Below are 18740 nucleotides of genomic sequence, written 5' to 3'. Positions count from 1 at the left end.
TTGGTAACTATATTAATTTCGAATATTTCGAGTATTTCGTCCTTTTCCGAGAGTTTTCTCTGCTTTTAAAATCTCTTTAAATTTTAACTTCATCTCATCCCTCATCTTTTTAACGTTTTTAACAGAAAAAGGTATTTAATACCTTTGAAAAAAAGAAATTTGAGAATGTAAGTACATACTTATTATATCGAAGATCTTAATTAATTGTATGAAAAAATTAATCTTTTTATGACAACATAACCTTAAAATATATAGAAAAATTTCTTGTCTACTTTTATAAATTTACCGCAGTTTTTAGCTTTGAGTTGCTAGTTTATAAATAAGATACCTAATAAATTTAAACAAAAAAGTGCACTTTTAATTAAAATTCAAAATTTCTTTCCATTTTTTTTTAAATTTTATATTAATTTTACACAATATTCACAACATTGTACTTTAAAGTTGATGATAAAGTTAATTGGTATATAAATTAAAAAATTTTCGAATATCGATAAATTGTTAGAATTACTATTCTTATTTTTTTTTAGTAAATCAATTTGTAAACATTTTTAAAAAGCCGGTTCAAACGCCGGCAATCCGGTTCAAGCAGTTCTCGAAGCTTCTTTCGCCATTGATCATGATTTCTGTTACTGTTGGAGCAAGTAAATATAATTTTTATTCATTTTTTGTTCATCAATTTTTTACACTCAACAATTAAAATCCCTTTTTTTTCGGAGTTTAGGTTATACCTAGAACGCAATTGAAAAAATTTTCGTAATCCACGAATTTGTTCAAGATTTTTTGTAGTTTCTCTATAATTTTTGTTTTAAATTTACTTCTGTAAATCTACATTGTACTAAATATAATCTAGTAAATATAATTTATTTCCATTTTTCGGAAATTAACATGCAAATGGAAAGAGTAATGATTAGATTAAAGTATCTGTATATATCGCAATTATTTCGCCATGAGGATATATTACGAATCATTCTTTTTAATATTATGTTTTTCAGTTCAAAAACTATTTGCGAGGAAATCTACAGTGGAAATTGGAACACGTGTTTTATCAACAATGGCAGACGCTTTGAAAACTCACGAGGTGGTTCCCGATGTTATTGATAAAGTTCCCAATTCAGTTCTCGACGTGACATACGCCAATAATCTAAAAGTTGAAATTGGCAAGGTTCTTACACCAACGCAAGTCAAGGATCCACCCTCTGTTAAGTGGGATGCTGAATCTGGAGCATTTTATACTTTATGCATGACTGGCAAGTCAATTCTGCATTATTTTAATTATTTTCTAATCATTTCGAATACATTCAAATTTCCATTCGATATTGAAAATATTGAATATTATTTATTACTAGCCAAACTATCCGCGCGCAAGCGCGCGGGAATGTTGTATTGCACTGTTTATTGTAAACAATTTCAAGTCATTTTAATTTAAGTAATTTTTAAAGAAATACTTATTATGACACATAACTGAAAAACTAATTAGAATTAAATTTTCAAATTATATTATATTTTTAAACTTCAAAGTACATAAAAAAAAACTTTAACAAATTTTGATACTAATTTCAAATTTTACATCAGATTTTCAAAATTGAAAACTTCTTGTACGAGGTAAATTGAATTTCGCAAAAATTGATATTTAATACCTAAATTAAAAATAATCTTCAACTTTCTGAACAAAGAATATAAATTATATTTTTTTTAGAGAATTTCCACTATTTTAAATTCGCTAATTTTCAAAAAAATTTCGAAAAAATCAATTATTTAGCAAAATTTTATGCAATTTATTTTTTACAATAATTTAATTACTTTCACTAATAATAAAATTTTTCATGAAAAATCAATTTAAAAAAAAAGTTTTGATTAAATTCTAAGCAAGAATTTAATTATTTTCATAAATAATAAAACTCATCGAAGAATTTCAATTATTTTCATTACTATTTTAAATTAATAATCGAAAAATTCAGTTATTTTCACAAATAAAGTTTTCACACAAGAATTGAATTATTTTAAATAATAAAATTTTCATAATATTTATTATATTTCAAAAAAAAATAATTATTTAAAACAATGTTTATAAAATTCTAATTAAGAATTCACTTACTTTCAAAAATAATAAAATTTTTTACAAAAATTCAATACTTTTTAAATATTTTAATAAGCTTTTCCTCAATAATTCAATTACTTTCAAAAATAATAAAATTCTTCTCTGTAATTCAATTATTTTTGAGAATTATAATAAAATTCTATTCAAATTAAAAACTATTCAATTATTTTCATAAATAATAAAATTTATAGCAGGATTTCAATTATTTTTAATACAATTGAATTGCTCAAAAATTTAATTATTCTTAAAAACTTAATTTCAATTCCTCGACAAAAATAAATTATTTAAAAAAATGTTTTTTTTTAAATTCTATGAAAGAATTGAATAATTATTTTCAAAAATTTAATAAAATTGTTCGAATGAAATTAATTGTTTTAAATACAATTTTAATTAAATTTTTTTGAAATAATTCAATTTTTTAAAATTTTAATAACATTTTTTCTAAGAATTCAATTATTTACACAAATAATTTTTCGAAAGAATTCAATTATTAAAGATAAATAAAAAAATTACTCCCGAAAATTCAATTATTTTGAGGTATTTTAATAAATTTTTCTTTAAAATTCAATTATTTTCATAAAGAACAATACTATTCATCACAATAATTCAATTATTTTTAAAAATAATAAATTTCTTCTTGAAAATTCCATTATTTTAAAAAATTCTAGTAAATCGTTTGCAAGAATTGAATTATTTTCATAAATAATAAAATGTTTTTTAGGAATTTAATTATTTTCAACAAAATTCAATCAAATAAATTTGTCCTGAAAACATTGAAAATTTTTAAGGTCCTGAAAACATTCTAAGTTGAAAAAATTTAATAAAATTTCCCACAGACATTCAATTATTATTGACAAATTTGTAAAATTTAATTATCTTTAAAAACTTTTCGCAATTCAATGATTTTCAATATCTACTATTTTCATAAAATTTTCAAATAGAATTCAATTATTTAAAAAATGGTTTGTAAAAATTTAATTCTTTTCATGAATAATAAAAATTTTCATCAATTCAATTATTTAAATTAGAATTTGCATAAAATTATTCGAAAGAAATGAATTATTTAAAAATTTTTATAAAATTCTTCGCAAGAATTAAATTATTTTAAATTCTTTCATGAATAATAAAATTCGTAGCAGAAATTCAATTTATTAGCAGGATAAGAAAAAAGTAAATATTTTTGATGAAAATTAGGAAAAAGTCAGGAAAATAAAAAATATGGAATGGAAATTTTGTCAATTTTGTGAAATGAATAAAACGAGTTTTTTTTTCGTTTTTTTTTTTGACATTAAAAAAAATGAAAATAACACACAAAAATTAATATTCAAAACAAACAAATGAATGCAGATAATTTGCTAACGGAAAGGAAACTTACGATTATTATAATGTATTTATATTTATATAGAAAATTCAAAAGGTTTTGAAAATTCAAGTGTATTTTCAATAATAATGATCGAATTTTTGTTAATAAATTACTTCTTTTTCAAGATCCCGATGCTCCGAGTCGTAAAGAGCCAAAATTCCGTGAATGGCACCATTGGCTCGTTGGAAACATTTCTGGCAATAATATTGCGAGTGGTGAAACTCTTTCTGAATATGTTGGAGCTGGTCCTCCAGAGGGAACAGGTCTTCATCGTTACGTTTTTCTGATTTACAAACAATCGGGAAAATTGACATTCGACGAGAAGCGTTTGACAAATCGAAGTGGCGACAATCGCGGAGGATTTGCTATCAGAAAATTCGCTTCCAAGTATAAATTGGGTGATCCAATTTATGGAAATATGTTCCAAGCTGAATGGGACGACTATGTTCCGATTCTTTATAAACAACTTGATGGTTAAATTTTATACGAAAATGTTACATATAAAGACGCTTCCAATTGTCATCCAAAATGTAAATTACGTAACTTTTAACTTTGAAAGACAATTTTATACAGATTTTATGGAAAAGTTTTTTAAGATTTCAAATAAATTTTTCAATTCTTCATTTCTTAGTTTTGTCTATAATTCATTCGAGTTAATTATATAATTTTTTTATGCTCAATTGCTTTTCCTTTCCGTAGTCCCAAGGACCTTTTTTTCTCAATTTAATTTCTCATTTTTTCTCTTCTCATAACAGTATAATTTTCTATTTTCAATTAGATACTTAAGATCTAGCTATATTCGTAAAGAAATTAAAATTAAAATCGAGTACACTCAATTTATATGAAGAGTAAATTTAGTAATGAATACATTGTCCTTTTTTTCTTGAATGTCGCCAATTAACTTTCATGACAATGAGAAAATTTAAAATTTGCAGTTTTGTGTAGAGAGAATCAGGAGTACTTATTCACTTACAATAATTTAGTAACGATTCAGTATTAAATATGACAGGATTCAGAGTTTATCTCTTCTTAACAGGTAAAAACACTTTTGCATTAATTATCACAATGTATAATTAATTGTTGAATCAATTGATTCTGAAAAAATATTTCCTAGGCATTTTACTTTCAACGATCGGATTTTCGATTGGGAATATTTTATCCGAATTTCATGAAACTGGTGTCGTACCTGATGTTTTAGATAAAGCGCCAAACGAGAAGCTTGAGGTAATTTTTTTTATTTATAATATAAAAATAAATAAAAAATTAGTCAATTTTAGACTTTTGGTAATTTTTGACCGTTTAATTCAAATAATCACAAAAAGATAATATTTTCTTTTTTTAGGTTCTTTATGGAGACAAAAATCTCACTTTCGGAGAAGAATTGACTCCTACTTTAGTGAAAGATGTACCAACTGTAAAGTACAATCATGAGGGCAGTGAATTTTATACTTTAATTATGACAGGTAAATATCGAAAAAATATTTTTTTATACGTAATTTTGATATAATCATAAAAAATAATTTTTTAGATCCTGACGTACCAACCAGAAAAACTCCAATTATGGCTGAATGGATTCATTGGCTGGTGGTCAATATTCCAGGCGATGATGTCTCTAGAGGGGAGAATTTAGTGGATTATACTGGTGCACGTCCCCTTCAAGGAGCTGGTTTTCATAGATATGTTTTCCTAATTTATAAACAACCTGGAAAACTGCACTTTCACGAAAAGCATTTGAAAAATCACGAGGAAGCGACACACGAAAAATTTTCAACTAGAAAATTTTCTGAAAAATATAATCTTGGCAATCCACAGGCTGGAAATATGTTTCAAGCAAAATGGGACAATTTTGTTCCAATTTCATATCATCAGCACAGAGCATAAGTTTTTTCATCAAAATACATTTTTTATGGGTAATATCAGTAAATAATTTTTATTGTTCGGGGAAATCTTAATAATATTACTTATAATTAATTATTAATACAATTGAATTTTTTATTCAATAAATAAAAATAATTTTTAAAAGTGAAGATTAAAGTAAATATTTTCAGACATAAACTTAATTAAGATGTAATTTTTTTCGGAAAGTGTTTATTTCGATCCAGTCGATTAAAATGGATTTTAGAGGTGATTTGATAATGATAATTATTTGATGAATTTTAATTATAAACATAATTTTTAATAAAGTAAATAATAATTAAAGAAAAATAGATTTCAATCTCACTAAATTTTACTGTATTAAATTAAATAGGCTGAATAATCTTATTTTCCGGGCTTAGGTTACTTGTGATTACATGATTGTCTGTGATTATCTTGAAATTGTAACTAATGCCAGTTTCCGTTTTTGTATTTCCAAGGAATTGACCTCGTTTAATTATTTCATTTAACTTTTGCTAGAAAGATTTTTCTTTTTCTGAATTACGTAGGCATTTCAAGTATTTTCTTTTTTTGCCTCTTTCGTACGTACAGAAAAAATTTTATAAAATTATTTTTGTGTTTATTAATAAACACAGCAGATATTTTTCTTTTTATGTGAAATTATTTTCTCGAGAAAGAAATTTTTAAAAAAATTTTGCAGGAAAAGGTTTTTTTATAAATAAGGAAGAATAAAATTGAACAAGTTTAGGTATTCTTTAAAGTTAATTTTTTTTCTCTGCGTTTTATTTATAAATATTTAATTTTATTTTAAGAAATGAAAACAAAAAAAGAATTCGTTTTTAATGTTCTTCAAAATTTGACAGCATTTTCTGATAATTATATAATTTGATATAATTTAACTGTAAACGGAAAAGAATTAAAATAAAAGTGCGGGTGGGGATTGGTAAGAGTAGGAACGTAAATTACTTAATCCTGGGAATGAGCAGCTTGTCCACAGTAATAATTTCGTCACCGGCAAGAATGTATCTTTTAGTAACAGGTATTACATTCTCATAAGATCAATATCTTATATAGTTAAATAATTTTTAATTTCCATACTTTGCATAATTTTAATTTTTACTTTAATTTATTGGTGATAAATTCATATAATATTAAAGTAAATTATTTTTTTTATTATAATAATTATTTTATTTTATGATATCTTTTTTTGAATTTAGTACTTATTCAACAATTTCCTTTAGTTAATTTAATCTATTAATATTTTATTTTTTTACAGGAATCGTGCTCTTTATGAGCGGCATTTCATTGGCTGATGTTCCATCTGATTTAATGAAGAATCAAGTTGTTCCTGATGTTATAAACAAAGCGCCCGTTAATGAAGTTGAGGTAATTAAAAGCAGAAAAATTATTTTTTGATTTTCTCGATTCTGTTTATTGACTTTTTCTACTTATCTTCATTGGCGAATTTGATAATAAAAAATGAGTCGTTTTTTAAAAATGTTATTCTGATATTACAATTAATTACTATTGTAAAAAATTAAATATTAATTAAATATAATATTTCAGGTGGAGTATGGAAAGAAAAAAGTTCGAGTGGGAGAAGAATTGACTCCAACAGAAGTGAAAAATGCACCGGAAATTGATTACAAGGATGATGATGACGCTTTGTATACATTGATCATGACTGGTAGAAATTTGTCCTTGATTTATATTTTATTTCACACTAAAAATATATAGCAAGTATCAATTATAAAATATTTTATATTTATTTTTATCGAGCTTAAAACAACTCGAGAGAAATTATTTTTAAATTCTTATAATTTGTTTATTATTTTATGCGGAAATAAATTTTACTTATTTACTTTTTTCTACATTTAATAAATAAAAATACAATCAAATACTACAAAATTTTTATTTGAATTTCTAGGATAAATAAAAATTTTGCAAAAATAAATAATCGTGTGAAAGAAGTTTAATTTAGTTAAATAGTTTTTGATAAGTTTTTAAATTTTATAGATCCCGATGCGCCAAGTCGACAAACTCCTACGAATCGAGAATTCGTTCACTGGCTGGTGGGAAATATTCCCGAAGATGAAGTTTCCAAGGGTGATGTTTTGGCACCATACGTCGGCTCAGGTCCACCAAAAGGAACAGGCCTTCACCGATATGTCTTCTTAGTTTACAAACAAAAGGGAAAAATAACTTTCAATGAACCACAACTCACAAGTAATGGAAAAGAAGGTCGTCGTAATTTTTCGGCAAAAAAATTCGCTGAAAAATATAATCTTGGCGATCCAATTGCTGCAAACATGTTCCAAGCACAATGGGATCAGTCTGTTTCCAATTAAATAATTTTAAGTACTTTTTCACACATATTATGCATTCTAAACCAAAGGAATCTTAAAAAATCTTTGTCATAATCGTGCTTTTATAATAAAAATGCTTTTAGTATAGTAAATTATAAATTATAAAATGAGTCACAAATATTTTGCAACTTAAATCGTTTTTATACTTTTAATTTGAATTCATATTTTTTTCTATTTGCGATGTTATATATTATATATAATTGTTAATTATAATATAATTTTACATATCCATAGTAATAAAGAATAATTTAATACTTTAAAAAGTGATATTTTACTTTCCTTTTTCGAAATAGAAATTTTCTATACTATTCAAGTTTTATAAATTTGTTTCTTTTGCTTTCTAAAAAAAATGGATAAAAGAAAAGTTTTCTATTGTTAAAAATTCATACATTTTATACGATTGCTTAAAGAAATTTTTTCCAATTGACAAAGAAATATAATATAATTTGAATACTGTAGAGATACATAAATGTGGATGCACGGTGAATGTACTTTTTTTAATTGGAGGGAGAGAAGGTAAAAGTGTCAGTCTATTTTGACGCTGGGAACAAGAATGAAGTATTTAATCACAGGTGAGTGAAAAATATATTTTTTTAAATATATTTACTTCTTGTTTGAATTCACTTGTTTGAATTTATTACTCCTGTTAATTAGTGCAATTTATATACATTATAATTTAATTGTATATTATTTTTCAGTAAAAAACATTATTTTCTTCATATTACTTTGTTTACTCATTTTGTTTGCAAACATAGAATACTCCGTAGGTTATTGCACGTCAACGGAAGTTTTTTTTAATATGTCGAAGGTGATTGTAATAATTTTTTCTTATATAAATTATACTTTTGACCATGAGGTCAAATAATAAAATCAGATAATGAAAATAGTTGCAGTTAAAGTATAATATAAGTGCAAAAAAAAAAAAAATATATATATGAGGCATTTTACGTGAAATGTCCTAAGTTGAAATTTCAACTTCTTGAAAAAAATTGAAACTCGAGGAATTTGTTGTTCTATCAAGTAGAAATGTGACCCAAAAAATATTTTTGATTTTTTCGAAAAATTGGAGGGGGTAGAGGGGGGTCAATTTGACCAATTTTGCCAACATCGGCTACTTTGTGAATTTTTTCTGAACATACTTGTAATGGGAAAATTTTTTTAGAATATGTTTCTGAAAGGTTTTTTCGTCCTCTTTCCAATGGTGTATTTTATTTTTTAATATTTTAAAAATTTACCCTAATTTTTGATAATTTATATTTAATTTTCAATTTCCCAAAAATCGGTCCGTTTTTTTTTTAAATAAATTATTGCAAACGAAAGCTGAGGTTTTTTCCTATCGGCATGTAAATTTTCAGAATGCCCTTTTTTTTTGTTTTTGAGTTATTGAATTTCAAAGAATAAATTGCGGCGCGCAGCGTCCCGGGCGCCTCGTCTCACGCCGGTTGCCATGGGTTGCCACGCGGCTCAGTGCAACCGCGACGCAGCGCGCCGCAATTTATTCTTTGAAATTCAATAACTCAAAAACAAAAAAAAAGGGCATTCTGAAAATTTACATGCCGATAGGAAAAAACCTCAGCTTTCGTTTGCAATAATTTATTTTAAAAAAAAACGGACCGATTTTTGGGAAATTGAAAATTAAATATAAATTATCAAAAATTAGGGTAAATTTTTAAAATATTAAAAAATAAAATACACTATTGGAAAGAGGACGAAAAAACCTTTCAGAAACATATTCTAAAAAATTTTTCCCATTACAAGTATGTTCAGAAAAAATTCACAAAGTAGCCGATGTTGGCAAAATTGGTCAAATTGACCCCCCTCTACCCCCTCCAATTTTTCGAAAAAATCAAAAATATTTTTTGGGTCACATTTCTACTTGATAGAACAACAAATTCCTCGAGTTTCAATTTTTTTCAAGAAGTTGAAATTTCAACTTAGGACATTTCACGTAAAATGCCTCATATATATAGTTTTAGAAAAGAAGATTATATTTGTTTTAATATTGAAAACAGCATTCACTTGTTATGTAAATTACAGGTTTTCTCCTTTTCGGAGTAACTCTCGTGGCTGGAGACGTAAAATCAAAATTTGAGGATGCAAAAATTGTTTCTGACATTTTGGACTCAACACCAACTGAATTAATTGAGGTAATTTATTTATTTATTTCAAAATAATTAAAAATAAACTAAAATATTTTTTTTCCGCTTCAGGTAAAGTATGGAAATATAACTGTCGACCTCGGAAATGAATTAACACCAACAGAAACAAAAAATATCCCTTATATTGATTATAAGCATGAAGGAGGGCTTCTTTATACTTTATCGATGACAGGTAAAATTTCAATTTTTTATAGCTAACAAAATTAATTTTTTCGAGAAGAATAAAACCAGCCAATGAAATTTAAAATCGAAAGTTATTTTTATTCTGAGATTTATTTTTATTATAAAAAAAAACAGAAGGAAAAAACATCACCGAAATATATTAACTGCGTTTCACAATCTTCCAGTGAAGAGTCAACTTTCACTATAAAATAAACCTGTTTTCTGATGTCGCTAGCTTTTCAATTCTTTTAATTTATTCCTAGGTAGTTTATTTACTTTGTTGTTAATTTTTTTAAGTAAATAAAATTCAGTACTGAAATATTTAATAAAAAAATAAAACAAATAAATTGAGAAATAGAATTTTAAAAATAATTTAAAATCAAATAATTAAAAAGTATATTCTGAAATATATTCTGAAAATACAAAAATGTAAATAAATATTCAGAATTGTAAATATTATTATATAATTACATAAATTATAACTTGAAAAAATATTATTTTGCAAATAACTTAATTAAAATTTTTAATTTTGCATTTTGCAAATAACTTGCAAAATAAATTTTTTTTAAAAAATTATTGTATTTGCTCTGCATAACAATTCCAATTAAAATAATTATACATATTAATAATAGAATAGTGAAATTGATTTATAAAAAAAAAATTTTAACTATTGTATTTTCTCCAAATGTAAACAATTTCAATTAAAATAATGGATTATTTTAATAGTTGAATAGAATTGAAATTGATTTAAATTTTTCACAATTGAAAATCATAATTGCAGATCTCGATGCTCCAGTTAGAGGCTATAATCGTGAGTGGCAGCATTGGCTTGTTGGAAACATTCCCGAAAATAAAGTAGCGAAAGGTGAAGTGCTCACAGAATATTTTGGTCCAGCGCCGCCTAAAAATGCCAATCCCCACAGATACGTTTTTTTGCTTTTTAAACAAAATCAAGGAGCCATTACTTTCGACGAAAGACGACTTAGTAACAGGTAATTTATTCCAGTTTATTTTTCTTTTAATTTTTCTCATCAAAAATCGAATCCTATAAGAATATTATTAATTTGCACAAAAAAAACTCAATTTAAATATTTTTTTGAAAATCTAGAGACAAAATGAGAAGTAGATTCTCGATAAAAAAATTCGCACAAAAATACAATTTAGAAGGACCAATCGCTGGGAATTTTATGAGAGCAAAATATGATGATTATGTACCAACTGCTCTCAAACAATTGGGTATATATTAAATTTTTTATCTCACTCTAATTTTACACGAAAAAAATTATATTTTTAAATTTATAAAATTGAAGTAAAATAATTTTTTAAATGAATTTTATTTTTAATTGAACATTTTATTAAAGAACGTTTTTAATAGAATTTTTTAAATGAATTTTGTTTTAATAGAACATTTTATTAAAGAACGTTTTTAATAAAATTTTAATAAAATAAACTATAAAAATTTGTAATGAAGATAAATTCTTTTCCTTTGGTTTTTAAAATAAAAATGTTGTTTTTGTAACAAAAAGAATATTTTTAATTAAAAAATATCTAAAAGTAAACAGATTTAATCTAGTAGAGAATGTTTTTTGATGGAGCGTTTTTTTTAATTAAATTAGACACAAAGTACTAATTGAGGAACATTCACTTTTATTTTGATATAAAACACTTATTTTTTTGTTACGCTATCGCAATGAATATCACCATATTACTTAATGAAATATTAACAGTCAAAGTTAATATTTTACGTGATAAATTACATGATTTCTATACACACACTCTTAGAATAATTCAAACAATCGTCAATGATAAAATTTCTTACAAAAAACATAGATATTTTAGAAAAACACTCATTCTCCATTTTCTATACGCACATATTTGCATATATATGTAATATAATATTAATTTATTATATTATGTATAACATATGCATCATGTTTCAATTTTTCTTTCTATATATATAAAGTAGAAAATAAATTTTTTTCGATATTGATATTTTTGTCATTATAGTAATGATTATAGAACATTTATATTAAACTATCAGCGTTTTATTTTTTTCGTGTTAAAATTAACATTTGCTAACATTTATATATAACAATATATATTTGTTAAATTAATTGCGTAATATTTTGCTATTTGGTATATTAATTTTGTAAAATATATTTATTACTTAGAAGCCTCTTTTTAATGAGAAAGTATTTTTTTTCGAAAATTACACCGATTCTACTGCAGCTGATATTTATAAGTGTTTTATAATAATGTAAAAAAACTTTGAGTATTTTGTTTTTTCTCTTTTCAATACGAAAACTTAAATTTTTCTATATAACGTTACTTCGAATGCAATCTCAACAAATAATTTTTTTTAGAATATCTAGTTTTTTAATTTAATATATATTATATGTACATTATATGGCGGAATTGATATCAAACACCTCTTAACGATATTTCATTTTTTAAAAGTATAATGACTAGAAAGAAACGGGCGTGCAAAAAGAGAATTTATACAGAAAATTGAATACTCCAATTTTGTGAATTATATGACAATTCAGAGAAAGAGTAGGATTGTAATTTATTTGTAAAAAATAAATTCTATTCGGTAAAAATGAAAATTTTCTTTCATTGAAATTTTTTTTGGTTCAAATAAAAGTCTTATTGAAATAAAATATTTTGTATCTATTTCAAAAAAATTTACTCGAATCAATTTCTCTGAATATTCATAAGGAGATAGACTATTAGTTGAGTAAAAAAATATTTTGGAATTATATTCAACTCACACAAAAGAGAAACCAATCAACGTACAAATTTTGTTTCACACAAATCACATTCCTGGTGAAAAATATTACGTTTAAAATTCTTTACTTCAATAAAAAAAAAGTTTTTTAAATTGATAAATTTTACTGTAATCTTGAAATATCTTTCACCAGTTCACATACTATGGCCTAATTGAAAAATTTTTATATCAATAAAATAATTTATTACCCTACAAGCAATTTATTATTAAACAAATTTTAAACTACTGAAAAATTGAGCATATTCATGTGTCATTTACGACATTTAAATTTTGAATGAATATTTGTAATATATTAGTTAAAAACTAAAAATTTCTTTGTCAAGTAGCCCATTAATATTTGTTTTTCTTTGTAAAAAGCTAGAGCTGTAGTGTAGGGACGAATTTACGTTAATATTATTTTATCAATTGCAATAATTGATCCATAATAATTTATATCAGTTCTTTCACACGTTTATATAATTATATATATTTTAACATTTTCCAACACGCATTTAGTGGAAGGAAATATTTGAGCACGAAAAAAGTATGTTTCATGTGCGCCTTAAAGTTAAAAAAAAGAAAAAAATGGAGAAAAAAAAGTGAAGGGTCTAACCAATTTACATATACATAGCAATATTTTGCATTTACATTTATAGAAATTCTTATAACAAATGCGAGTATAAATTAAATAACAACCTACATAGAAAAATCTTAAGATATTTTACACAAATGAATTAAAATAGGTGAAAAAGTTAAAAAACTATTATTATCTTCAAAACCCTTCAATTTTTCTTTTCTTTTATAATTACTGAAATTACTGAAAAGTTTTCAGTATAAAAAAATAGATACTGAAACCTTTCTGAAAAAATATGAAAGAAAAGTTTCAGGAAAAAAATAATGTTGAGCCCTGCTCAAAACTTTTTACGAGAGTATAATAATCTTTTCTTTTTTGTTTTTGATAAGATCTGAGGGAAATTAAAAAATTTTTTTAAATATCTATTCACTGAATTTAAATTAAGAGGAGATCAGTGTTTAGAGTGATATTGAGACATAATTCGTGATCTCGAATATCTCCCCAACCACCATTACCTTTTTTTAATTTAGTCTTCTTTGCCACTCCTGCAACTGTCAATGTGAGTTTAGTCGGATACAAATGATTTCGAGACGATTTCAGCACATTACGAACTTTTGCTATCACTGCTGTCGATTCGCAATTTGTCTTTTTGTGATGAACTCCACTGGAAAATATATATGATATATATAACGAGAGTTTTTACAATTGTTTTTTATTAACGAAAAATGAACTTAATTTTTCTAAAAAAATATAATAGGTACTAGATAGATAGACTAATTACTAGAATTAAAAATTCTGATAATTATATTCAATTAAGAAGCAGTATAGACAAAAATTTTAATTTGCTTCATTTTCTTAGGTACTATTTATTAATTTTTTTTATTGCTTTTTATTACGAGTGTTTTGCATACACTTCACACGAAGTACGAACTTAAATTTTATTTGATTTCTATATTTTAATTCTCTTTCTTAATAAAAAATAAAGGATGATTTAATTAATTTTTTCATACATTTAACCAAATATGGAAAATTGTTTTAAAATGGGAATATTTTTTTTTATTATAACAATGTTAATTCGACACTGAAGGGGCTGATATTATATTGTTGATAGTTCCATAATATTTCACATTATATATAACGATTAGAAATGTTTTAATTAGCGAGAGAGATTAATATATATGGCAGCATTCGAATTGAACAATAATTACGACAATCTCTAGTGGGCGGTATCATCAGAAATTGAGAACATATATAGCATTTATCAACTATAATTAACACTCGTGTGATGTGTACGATTTTGTCGATTCTTCAATAAAATTTGCAAGTATAATTATTTTTTTTATTTTTAAGGGGGCAGTCTGGGTCTTTTGCACGTATTTTGAAGAATTTTTTTTTCATAGTGAAATTTATTTAAACATTTAAAATTTTTTACATATTATTACACATATATATATATTAAACTAAATAAAAAAATTTCTTTCTATATTTTTTGTTGTTAATAGACAGTATAAAAAAGTCTCGAAAATCTGGTTGACATGATATCTCCAGTCAGAACAGGCGGAATCAAAAAATTCAAACAGTATATTAAAATATAGGTAAGTGGTTATAGCCTCAAGTAAAATAATAATTTTTAACCTGTTTTTTAAACAATTTTAGTTGCAAAAGAAGGGTTAAAAAAATAAAAAGTCCGTCATTTTGTTATTTTTCAATGAAATTTGTTTATTTTACTTCCAGCTATAACCACTTACCTATATATTTTAATATGCCGTTTGAATTTTTTGATTCCGTCTGTTCTGACTCGAGATATCATGTCAACCAGATTTTCGAGATTTTTTTTAAAGTCGCCATTTCTTCGCTATTAACAACAAAAAATAAAGAAAAAAATTTTCTTATTTAGTTTAATATATGTGTAATAATATGTAAAAATTTTAAAATGTTTAAATAAATTTCACTACGAAAAAAAATTCTTTAAAATACGTGCAAAAGACCTAGACTGCCCCTTTAAATTAAAAAAAAAATTTTCGTTTAATGGACATTTTATTTAATATTATTTTTATCAAGCAGAATTTCGTGGGTTCAATGAAAATTCAGCTAAATAAAAATTAAGCTAAAAGAATTCAGTTAAATAAAAATGTACTTGTTAATAAAAATTAAACTAAATAAATAGTTAAATAAAAACTCAGCTAAATATTATTCTGTTAAATAATAATTTAGTAGTTAATAAAAATTTAGCTAAATTTGTGTTATGTTAAATGAAAATTTAGTACTAGTTAATCAACATTATGCTAAATAAAAATTAAACTAATGAAAAAATAATCAAAAAAAGAATTTACTACTTAAGAAAAATTAAACTAATTCAAAATGAAGCTAAATAAGAGTTTAGTTAACTGTATATTCCGTTAAATAAAAATTTAGCAGTTAACTGAATATTTTCTTTAGAACAGTAGTTATACATAAATAATAATAATAAATAATTAATTCACCAAAAAAATATTTTTTTTCTTTGATTATAATGCTAATAAGTGATGGTAATTAAAGTAAGTCTAAAAAAAGAGGGAAATTAAAAAAGTTGTACCATTCTCCAATGTGAAAGACTCGAGGAGCTCGCATCATCATGGCAATTAAGCCGGATTCAACCCTAGGAATAGTACCGGCGCCTTTACTCGGTGGAAGACAGCTTTGAGCCACATGTTGAAGACTCCAATCCCAATTATAATCGTCGTACGAGCAAAATTGACTGGCACATTTTCTCAGTTTGTTCCATGTCACACGATTAAATGCCATTCCCATATTGTGTTTACTCGATATCCACGGTGTCACTTCCGCCTGAAATATAGTCACAGTTTCGTAATTATTATTTTCATTCGATTTTTCTTTCAATTTACTTTATACCTACCTATTTTATTTTAATATTTTATCTTTCATTTATTTGAATTTGATTTTTTTTTATTTATTTCTTTTAATTTAATGCAACTTAATCAAGAGACACATTTCTTTTATTTCTATTAAAAAATATAAGTATTTATTTATTTTAAAATAATTACACATAATATACAAAACAGAAAAAGAAATAAATACTACATATTCAAAATGCGCAAATGTCGTCTCTCAAAAGCAGCGTGCCATAAATAAATTACAATGCATTAGGCAAATTAAAAAAAAAATTATCGTAAAATAAATAAATTTTTATTGTTCCAATATTAAACGAACATTTTAATTGAGAGAAATATTAGTTTGATATAAAAATAACTTTAATTATTTATCGATTTCTCTCTCTCTCTCTCTCTCTCTCTCTCTCTCTCTCTCTCTCTCTCTCTTTTGTTTTTAATTTCGTTTGAGGGAAAAAATGTTATCATTTCTTTCTACGTCACTTCAGCAGGCATATTCTTTATAATCGATTTTATAAAAAATTAAATTCAGATATATGTACATATTCATTATATATTTTATATATATATTATTTCTCTCGTGCGGCAAACATTTAATGTTATAAAGGATCTATCTAGACAAGTGGTTATTTACAGACCTGATTTTATTAATAGATATCACTATTCACATATAGGTATAGCTACATTGTATATATGGCAATTTACATGCAATGTATTTTAAACCCTTAATTATTTATAATAACTGTAATGAAAATCCTTATCATTGAGTTAATATTATAATATATATTATAACTATATTATATGTTACTGCGGTATACTTTTACATGTAATACAATAAAATATAATAAAATATAATGATATATATATATACTGTAATATTTTTATTATTATTATTATCTATTACTCTCTAAATTTGCATTAGTAAAAAATTTTATACAGTACCGGCCAAAATTGTCAGTCCACCCATTTTTGAAGGAATGAAAAAAATTTGTTAACATAAAATTTATGAAAACTCAAATTTTTTTGTTTGTTTATATTTTGAAAGACAATAAAATTTTGAAAAAAATAAGACCTCACAGAAGTTATTTGGCAAATATTTTTTCAAAATATTATTAAAAAATCGTCATTTTCAATGTTTTACAAAAATTTGAATAACTTCTAAAATAATAAACGCTTTTTAATAATCTTAAGCTTATTTTAAAGGCCATTTTCTACGGAATAAGAATTACTTATAGGCATTAACCTGTAATTTTTTTCTTGGAATAAGCATGACGTCAAAGTTGGACAAAAAAATTAGAAATATTTGAAATAAATTTTTTGTACTAACAACTATTCTAGAACATATATAAAACATGATATGGTGTAGATTTTTCAAGAAAATTTAATAAAAAAATATGTTTGAATTTCAAAAATTATTTTTCTTTCAATAATATATTATTTCAAATTTTTTGAATTTTTTTGTCCAACTTTGACGTCATGCTTATTCCAAGTAAAAAATTACAGGTTAATGCCTGTAAGTAATTCTTATTTTCTTATTCCGTAGAAAATTACCTTTAAAATAAGCCTAAGATTATTAAAAAGCGTTCATTATTTTACAAGTTATTCAAATTTTTATAAAACATTGAAAATAACGATTTTTAAGAATATCTTCTACAAATTTTGACCAAATGACTTCTGTAAGGTCTTATTCTTTTCAAAATTTTATCTTCTTTCAAAATATAAACCAAAAAAAATTTTAGTTTTCATGAATTTTATGTTAAAAAATTTTGTCATTCCTTTAAAAATGAGTGGACTGACAATTTCGGACGGTACTGTATACTAATTTGAATTAGTGACAGACTTTTTGCTTTTGAATGAGTATATTTTACTGATAAATTAGTAAACAATTACAATTTTTTAGTAAAGTTTATTAATTCAAAAACAAAACCTCAGTCACTAATTCAAATTAATAAACAGTTTTACTAATTCAAATTTAGAGAGATAATTATTATTTAATATATATTTATTAATATATTATTTATTATTATTTAATATAAATTTTTTTTTAAACTGAACCGTTTACAAATCTAGTGAATATAATCATGCAGTCAAGTTGAAGGAGTAATTAGTTAATCAATTTTCTATCATGCCAACTACCAGTATAAAATAATATCTGCTGGTTTTATATTTGTCTCATGATTATTTCGATTGGTAAATTATGTAGGTGAAGTGCTTTTCACACATCATCTTAAAATTTAATTAACGGAAATTGTATTAAAATTTGATAATTATCTAAAATGTTGAATATAAAATTTCAATTATTAATCACTATAAAGTATAATCAATTTTGTTAATTGCCGGACGAGCGAATAACTGTAAAGTTTTAATTATTGTGGCCGCCTTTCTTTTTAAAAAAAATGCCATATAATTGGAATTTTTAAATATCGGAAATATATTAAAATCTTCACTCTAAATCTGAATCAGTGAAAATTTCACTGATTTCAATTCA

General features: G+C 24.1%; 5 protein-coding genes across 13 annotated transcripts in view; 4 read left to right on the top strand and 1 right to left on the bottom strand.

The window, feature by feature from the left end:
* The first annotated feature begins 9 nt into the window (after positions 1–9).
* LOC122511189 (protein D2-like) lies at positions 10–4084 on the top strand. Of its 2 annotated transcripts, XM_043626297.1 has the most exons (4): positions 10–167; positions 528–641; positions 993–1247; positions 3587–4084. In XM_043626297.1, exons 2-4 carry the CDS (start codon positions 617–619, stop codon positions 3937–3939), a joined length of 633 nt encoding a protein of 210 aa, XP_043482232.1. In that variant the 5' UTR covers positions 10–167; positions 528–616; the 3' UTR covers positions 3940–4084. The 2 variants fall into 2 exon arrangements, with proteins under 2 accessions (XP_043482232.1, XP_043482233.1); XM_043626298.1 differs by lacking the exon at positions 528–641.
* Positions 4085–4174: 90 nt separating this feature from the next.
* Positions 4175–5868, top strand: LOC122511190 (protein D2-like). Its single transcript, XM_043626299.1, has 4 exons — positions 4175–4497; positions 4576–4685; positions 4804–4924; positions 4990–5868. The coding sequence occupies exons 1-4, from the start codon at positions 4464–4466 to the stop codon at positions 5340–5342; spliced, it is 618 nt and encodes a 205-aa protein (XP_043482234.1). The 5' UTR covers positions 4175–4463; the 3' UTR covers positions 5343–5868.
* A 357-nt stretch (positions 5869–6225) lies between these two features.
* LOC122511220 (protein D2-like) lies at positions 6226–7928 on the top strand. Its single transcript, XM_043626351.1, has 4 exons — positions 6226–6375; positions 6613–6722; positions 6903–7023; positions 7353–7928. Exons 1-4 carry the CDS (start codon positions 6315–6317, stop codon positions 7682–7684), a joined length of 624 nt encoding a protein of 207 aa, XP_043482286.1. The 5' UTR covers positions 6226–6314; the 3' UTR covers positions 7685–7928.
* A 237-nt stretch (positions 7929–8165) lies between these two features.
* LOC122511349 (protein D1-like) overlaps positions 8166–18740 on the top strand; it is a 30405-nt gene continuing 19830 nt past the window's right edge. The window contains exons 1-6 of one of the 2 annotated variants that reach the window (XM_043626521.1): positions 8166–8274; positions 9740–9849; positions 9913–10033; positions 10805–11015; positions 11132–11259; positions 15958–16090. In XM_043626521.1, coding sequence (XP_043482456.1) covers positions 8256–8274; positions 9740–9849; positions 9913–10033; positions 10805–11015; positions 11132–11259; positions 15958–15989 — 621 coding nt within the window. In that variant the 5' untranslated portion in view covers positions 8166–8255 and the 3' untranslated portion in view covers positions 15990–16090. Of the gene's footprint in view, positions 8275–9739; positions 9850–9912; positions 10034–10804; positions 11016–11131; positions 11260–15957; positions 16091–18740 lie in introns of those variants that run through there. The other variant, XM_043626522.1, reaches the window with a different exon arrangement.
* Positions 11651–18740, bottom strand: part of LOC122511348 (alpha-1,6-mannosyl-glycoprotein 2-beta-N-acetylglucosaminyltransferase) — an 83391-nt gene continuing 76301 nt past the window's right edge. For all 7 annotated transcript variants that reach the window (XM_043626517.1, XM_043626514.1, XM_043626520.1 and 4 more), the window contains 2 exons: positions 15940–16190; positions 11651–14028 (listed from right to left, as the gene is read on the bottom strand). In XM_043626517.1, the coding sequence (XP_043482452.1) occupies positions 13800–14028; positions 15940–16190 (480 nt within the window). In that variant the 3' untranslated portion in view covers positions 11651–13799. The remainder of the gene's footprint in view (positions 14029–15939; positions 16191–18740) is intronic.

This window comes from Leptopilina heterotoma, unplaced genomic scaffold (assembly GCF_015476425.1).
Source record: "Leptopilina heterotoma isolate Lh14 unplaced genomic scaffold, ASM1547642v1 Lhet_81, whole genome shotgun sequence".
Lineage (NCBI taxonomy): Eukaryota > Metazoa > Arthropoda > Insecta > Hymenoptera > Figitidae > Leptopilina > Leptopilina heterotoma.
This window is presented reverse-complemented; position numbering and strand designations above follow the sequence as displayed.

Bases quoted from the DNA above. Each gene is read 5' to 3' on its own strand.
- LOC122511190 (XM_043626299.1), top strand. From the start codon at position 4,464: ATGACAGGATTCAGAGTTTATCTCTTCTTAACAG. The intron at 4,498-4,575 runs GTAAAAACACTT...AATATTTCCTAG, and splicing joins AGTTTATCTCTTCTTAACAG to GCATTTTACTTTCAACGATC. The intron at 4,925-4,989 runs GTAAATATCGAA...ATAATTTTTTAG, and splicing joins TTATACTTTAATTATGACAG to ATCCTGACGTACCAACCAGA.
- LOC122511220 (XM_043626351.1), top strand. From the start codon at position 6,315: ATGAGCAGCTTGTCCACAGTAATAATTTCGTCACCGGCAAGAATGTAT. The intron at 6,376-6,612 runs GTATTACATTCT...ATTTTTTTACAG, and splicing joins AATGTATCTTTTAGTAACAG to GAATCGTGCTCTTTATGAGC. The intron at 6,723-6,902 runs GTAATTAAAAGC...ATAATATTTCAG, and splicing joins CGCCCGTTAATGAAGTTGAG to GTGGAGTATGGAAAGAAAAA.
- LOC122511189 (XM_043626297.1), top strand. From the start codon at position 617: ATGATTTCTGTTACTGTTGGAGCAA. The intron at 642-992 runs GTAAATATAATT...TATGTTTTTCAG, and splicing joins TTCTGTTACTGTTGGAGCAA to TTCAAAAACTATTTGCGAGG. The intron at 1,248-3,586 runs GCAAGTCAATTC...TTCTTTTTCAAG, and splicing joins TTATACTTTATGCATGACTG to ATCCCGATGCTCCGAGTCGT.